At 45.0% G+C, this 6343-nt stretch overlaps 1 protein-coding gene across 1 annotated transcript; it reads right to left on the reverse strand.

Moving 5' to 3' along the window:
• Positions 1 to 1924: 1924 nt before the first annotated feature.
• LOC116832789 (large ribosomal subunit protein uL11-like) lies at positions 1925 to 4547 on the reverse strand. Its single transcript, XM_075073823.1, is given in 2 exon segments — positions 1925 to 2420; positions 4544 to 4547. Coding segments are annotated over 2 exon segments (480 nt in total). The 3' UTR covers positions 1925 to 1944.
• Between the last annotated feature and the right edge of the window lie 1796 nt (positions 4548 to 6343).

A 6343-nucleotide genomic window follows, 5' to 3' on the forward strand; every position in this document is an offset into this window, starting at 1 on the left:
AGTATCAGTCTGTCTCAATTATTCTGACCAGAAACAGCTGTGAAATGAAGTCATGAGACGTTAAAGTAAACAGCAATATCCTGACATCAGAAACATTAATGAAGCGTTTCATTTTTTCAGATAACGACTGTTACTCTAATTATACAGCACAGTGCATGCAAACAGCATGCTTGCACAGTTGTAACCCGTATGTATATGTATCTAAAATCCATATGACAGGTCTATTTCAGAGACATTCCCCCTGGCCCTGTGAAAGCCAAGTCACAATGGAACTGTCTTGTGACACCACTGCAGGGCAAGGCACTTTCACGTCAGCATTCCAGAGCTTAGAAACATTCAACTAATCAAGAAATTTGCCCATCTGAGCCTCCCATAGCCACTTCCAAGTAAAGGCTTAACCAAGGTGAAAGAGAAGTATTTGTTATTGTCTCTGTACATCACACCTCCTGGGGCTTGATCCTGCAAGCTGATCTCCAGGGGAAACCCTTACACCTGCACTGAGTCCCAGTGGAGTCAACAGAACTCAGTACAGGCATTTGGGGATATCTGAGATTGCAGCATTAAGGCTTAAGATATTACATTCTCTAGAGCAGAAGCCCAGTTTATCTCTGCAGACGACACCTAGCAGAATGGGTCCCCAATTCTAATCTGTGCTCCTGAGGGAACCGTAAAATAAAAGAACCATCATGCATCAGTCCGTAACAGCTGTGGAGCCCAAATCCACCCCTTTTCTCTATCCCACTCAACACAAACTTCCGGCCCCTCCAGAACATTTCCACAAAACCCAACGCTCAACAGCAGGCAAACTTTCCAACCAACACTCCCTCCCCGTTTCCAGTCCACATTCACAGCAGCTGCAGGACCACCTATCAGTTCAACAGCAGCATCGTTGTCAAGTATCACACTATTTTAAACAAATACAAGTTACAAGACTAACATGACTGCTTCTCCTGAAGTCATTTCTCCAAAATTAAGGCCTAGTCAACACTTCAGTTTTGCCACTCTAACCAGCCAGAAAGCCCTCTTAGTGGAGATATAGCCTATACCTGGAAAACACCACCACAAATAGTGCTCTTCTTGGTATAGCTTATACCAATTCCCCAAGAAAACTGGAACTATGTCTGGAATCTGGCATACTGTATCAGCAAAGCATACCTAGTGTGGATTTTTTTTGCTGGTATCACTTATTCCAGATTCTTCACATACACACACCCCTCTCCAAGTGAAAAACACCATACCAGCAAAAGTGCAGTTTTGCCATTATATTTGAATCTACACTAGGACTTCTGCCAATATAAAAAAGTGTCACACACCCAAAAAAACACTCAGCCCCAGATTACTGCTAAATATTAAGGCTGTAGATTAATTGTGTGAGTTAACGGCGATTAATCACAATTAATCACACTGTTAAACAGCAGAATACCAATTGAAATTAAATATTTTTGGATTTTTTTGGCATTTTCAAATATATTGTATTCTGTGTTATAATAGAAATCAAAGTGTACAGCGCTCACTTTATTAATTTTATTAGATATTTGCACTGTAAAAATAAAGAAATAGTATTTTTCAGTTCACCTCATACAAGTATTGTAGTGCAATTTCTTTACCCTGAAAGTGTAACTTACAAATGAAGATTTATTTTGTTACATAATTGCACTCAAAACAAGGTAAAACTTTAGAGCCTACAAGTCCACTCAGTCCTACTTCTTGTCCAGCCAATTGCTAAAACAAACAAGTTTGTTTACATTTACAGGAGATACTGCTGACTGCTTCTTATTTACAATGTCACCTGAAAGTGAGAACAACTGTTCACATGGCACTTTTGTAGTCAGCGTTGTGTTTTTTTTGTTTTTTTCCCCCCTGCAGGTTTCATTGAGGTTTCATAATTGTTACAAAAAATCTTAATTAACTTGTGTGTTAATGAGTAAGTTCTTGGCTTCTATATTAGCTAGCTGGGCACTCTATTGTGCCACTGTTGATGTCATCGATGACATCATGAGGATGTCTGCCATCAATATTGCAGCCAACAGACTAAGCAGTTCCTAGAATCCCTTTAATGGTTCCAAAGAGCTCCCTTGCCAAGGACCTGTGCCTCATCTGGCATGCAGTGTTTACTATCTCATCAAAGCTGACACTGCCACTGTGTTTAACATTCTTCTGCTTCCTCCTGTCACGAGGAGGCTCCTTGAGGGCTTTGATGATCAGGGCAGAGGCAGAAGGGATAACCTCAATCTGAGCTTGCTTGTTCTGGGTAGTGAGTTTCACAGTGATCCTCAGCCCTTTCAAGTCACCTATTGCCTTGGCAATGTCATCACCAACCTTTTCGGGAGACAAACCCAAAGGGCCAATTTTAGGTTCCAGCGCAGAAGTGGCATCGACCTCCCCGCCGGTGCATCTCAGGAACACGACTTGGAGACAAACTTCCAGATTCCCACAAACAGGTCACACGTTCTGTAGAGTTTGTTAAGTAATACTCCACAGGGAAAAGTCAGCAACTCTCAGTGAGAGGAACTCCACCAGAGAGGTCCTTTGGGGCCATCTGCCTGTCCCAAGTCAGGATAAAGGAGGAGGGTTGGGCGTGGGGCTAGCAACTCCACCCCGTAAAAAATCAACCTGCTACAGAAACACCAACAACAGAGACTTTTACCCTGGAAAAAGAAGGGTCTTCAACTCGAAGATGCATGACGCTGGGTGGTGAAAGCCGTGGGGAAGCCACTAAACTGATTACCCTTCTTGCAACCAGGAGGATTACCAGGCAATGTACAACGTGAGAACATGTACGGTGCAGGAAAGACGGCACAGGCTGCAGCAGGATGAGGACACAAACCTGCCTTTAGGCATTAGCGAAACAAGATGGCGCAAGCTGGACAGAGACATTGTTGACGCGAGCTGTTGCTGTTTGCAGGAAACATGAGAAGGAGGACGCACCCCACACACGGGAGTAGGCTTCATGTTGTCAAGCCGCACGAGAGATGATTGGTTTGGGGAGGCACCTGGTCCAGGTCATACAGCCTCTTCGAACTAAATGAAGAGGACTAAGGCCTGAATGTTGATTCAGTGCTTACGCTCAATAATGCAGCTAAAGGAGGATAAGATTGATTTTTAACAGTTCCAGAACATATTAGAGATTCTCCCAGACAGACTCTTTATGGGAAGACTTTAATGCCAAAATTGGACTGACACACAGGATACGCAAGGCATCGGGCCCCCGCTGGAAGGTGAGTGAGAATGGAAGAGATTGGTGATCTGTGTGCACTTAACCCCTCGGTTCATAACAGGGTAACTCTTTCCTCACAGCGATCCAAGATTCCTGGGGTATCACCAGAGGCACACCGACAATCAGATCACTGTCTGCATGAGCAAAGAGTTGAAGATCCCTTGCACGAACGTGTTTGAGTTAGGAGGGCAGCGCGTGGCGTCCCGACATCACTTAGTGGTGGGCTAGATTGAGCTGAAGCTGAGCAAGCTGGTAGAGACTCAGACAGAAGAGGTGGACGTACAAGTCAGCCTTTGAAGACCGTACAAGAGATTTTGGCTGTGCTGTGTCGAATAAGTTTTACAGTATGTACAGGAATACGATCTGGAAGGAGACAGTTGTACTAACAGTATGGCAGACGTGAGAGAGACTTAGTTCGTATGCAGGAGTTGCTTGGAATTAAGAAACACACAGCAAGAAGAGGGATACAGCCGAGTGACCTGACAAGATAGAGACAGAAGAAGAAGGCAGCGCAGTCACAACAGCAGACTAGAGCTCAAGCCAAAGTTAAAGTATGCTGAAAGCCCATAGATAGTGAAGAGATATTAGGAAGGTTATGTGGCATGATATTAGAGTATGTGGATGAACTGGCAGCGACGGAGCAGGCAGATACAGCGGCTTAACTGGAAAGCTGATGATACTTCCAGCGACTGTCTGGAAGTTCGCAAGCCAGAACGTCTGTTAAAGACAAGGGGGAGTCTATAACAGAATAAGCACAACAGATTAACAGCTGGGCGGAGCACTTGAGGAACTCGCTGAAAGACACACACCAAAGTCACAGGACAGATAACCAGCAACGAGGACCCATTATATACGACTAACCAACCAGAAATGAATCAGACGCCTCATCACATGTGAAGAACAGGAAGCGCTGGACCTGATGACTCCAGCAGGGCTTGAAAGGCAGACCTGGTGCTTCGTGGAAATGCTGTACCCCCTCTTTGAGAGTATGGGAAGGAAGTAGTGATTTCCGCAGACTGGAAGTGGATAGCTCTCAAATCCCAGAAAGAGACTTCAGGCAACGGGTTGCCAATTAATAGGAAGTCACATCTTGGTCGTGGCAGGGAAGGTCTCAACTGAGTTCTCTTAGCATGAAGGATGCCGTCATTCCCGCTCGAGCAATGAACAGGCAGTTTCCGGCTCTGAACAATCTGCACGGACAGATTAGAACGCTTTTGCATCATAGATCGAGCGTCTGTGGAGTGGAACTATCGTTGTCCTCAATTTGTTGATATGGAAGCGTTCGTAGCGTGATCGAGAATCCTCTGGAAGTCTTCGGGCACTTACGCATTCCAGCAAACGGTGGTCACCTGAGCAGCACTCTAATGAGGTATTACACCTGTGAGTGATCCATGGAGGGCAGGCTCCTACAGCTTCCAGGTGGACTGAGTAGCAAAGGATGTTGTTGTCCACCTTTCTCTTTCTCCCGGTCTCGATTGGATTTTGAACATTCACTCGAGCATAGAACGATCCAGTGAATTTATGGACCCGCTTGATGACCGGACTTCTGCTCTTGCTCCTTTCGCACAGTAACACGATGCAAGGAGAAGACCAACCACTTGTGGACAGCAACTCTCACGGTTGGTCCTCAACATTCACAAGGACAGACCAGGATCCTTAGGATTAAATCATCCGACCAGTCACATGAATGGGAGCCCTATGGAAGAAGTGCAGTCCTTCACCGACCTAAGGTCAGCCATCATTGACCAGCAGGGTGGCCCAGACGAGATCAAATATGATAGGTAGGCAGAGCGCCTTCTTACAGTCAGCACATGGGGCTCCGAGAGCTTCTTTAGGCAATAAAATATGATTGTTCATTCCAATGTTAAAATCAGTCTTGACTGTTGGGAGCTGAACGGTAGGAACACAAAACACACCAGGAAGATCAGGACCTTCCTTAATAGTGCATCGAGGATTCTACCAGATGCCGCTGGCCAGACACCATCGAACATCAACTCTTTGGAGGACGTACTCCCAGCGAGAAAAATCGAAGGAGAGGTTGGGGTTGGATAGACTTACACTACGCAACAGCCACTTATCACACCAGACAGCCTGCAGTGGAACCCCCAAGGAAACGGAAAAGGCGTCAAGAAACTGCGACGTCTAAGGCTGATAGCAAAAAAATGGGCTATACCTGGAACCAGCTAGAGCGAATGGCCCAGGATAGAGGACTATGGAGATCTGTGGTTGGCGGCCCATATCCCGATTGGGGTGACGGGCATGAGCGAGTGAGTGTCTCAGTGAGAGGGAGCGCTGCAAGGTATCTACATGCCAGATATGCTAAACATTCATACGTCCCTTCATGCTTCGGCCACCATTCCAGAGGACATGCTTCCATGCTGATGATGCTTGTTAAAAAAATAATGCATTAATTAAATTTGTGACTGAACTCCTTGGGGGAGAACTGTATGTCTCCTGTTCTGTTTTACCCACATTCTGCTATATGTTTCATGTTATAGCAGCCTGAGATGATGACCCAGCATGTTTGTTTTAAGAACACTTTCACAGCAGATTTGACAAAACACAAAGAAGGTACCAATGTGAGATTTCTAAGGACGGATACAGCATTCGGCCCAAGGTTTAAGAATCTGAAATGCCTTCCAAAATCTGAGAGGGACAAGGTGTTGAACATGCTTTCAAAAGTGTTAAAAGAGCAGCACTCTGATGCAGGAACTACAGAACCTGAACCACCAAAAAAGAAAATCAGCCTTCTCTTGGTGGCATCTGACTCAGATGACGAACATGAATCGGTTGACTCTGCCTTGGATCGTTATTGAGCAGAACCCATCACCAGCATGGACACATGTATTCTGGAATGGTGGCTGAAGCATAAAGGGACATATGAATCTTAGGCACATCTGGCACATAAATATCTTGCAACACCAACTACAACAATGCCATGAGAACATCTGTTCTTACTTTCAGGTCACACTGTAAACATGAAGAGGGCAGCATTATCTCCTGCAAATTTTAACTAAGTTTGTTTGTCTGAGCGACTGGCTGAAGTAGGACTGAGCGGACTTCTAGGTTCTAAAGTTTTATATTGTTTTATTTTTGAATGCAGTTATTTTTTGTACGTAATTCTAC

Source organism: Chelonoidis abingdonii, chromosome 19 (assembly GCF_003597395.2).
Source record: "Chelonoidis abingdonii isolate Lonesome George chromosome 19, CheloAbing_2.0, whole genome shotgun sequence".
Taxonomy (NCBI): Eukaryota; Metazoa; Chordata; order Testudines; family Testudinidae; genus Chelonoidis; species Chelonoidis abingdonii.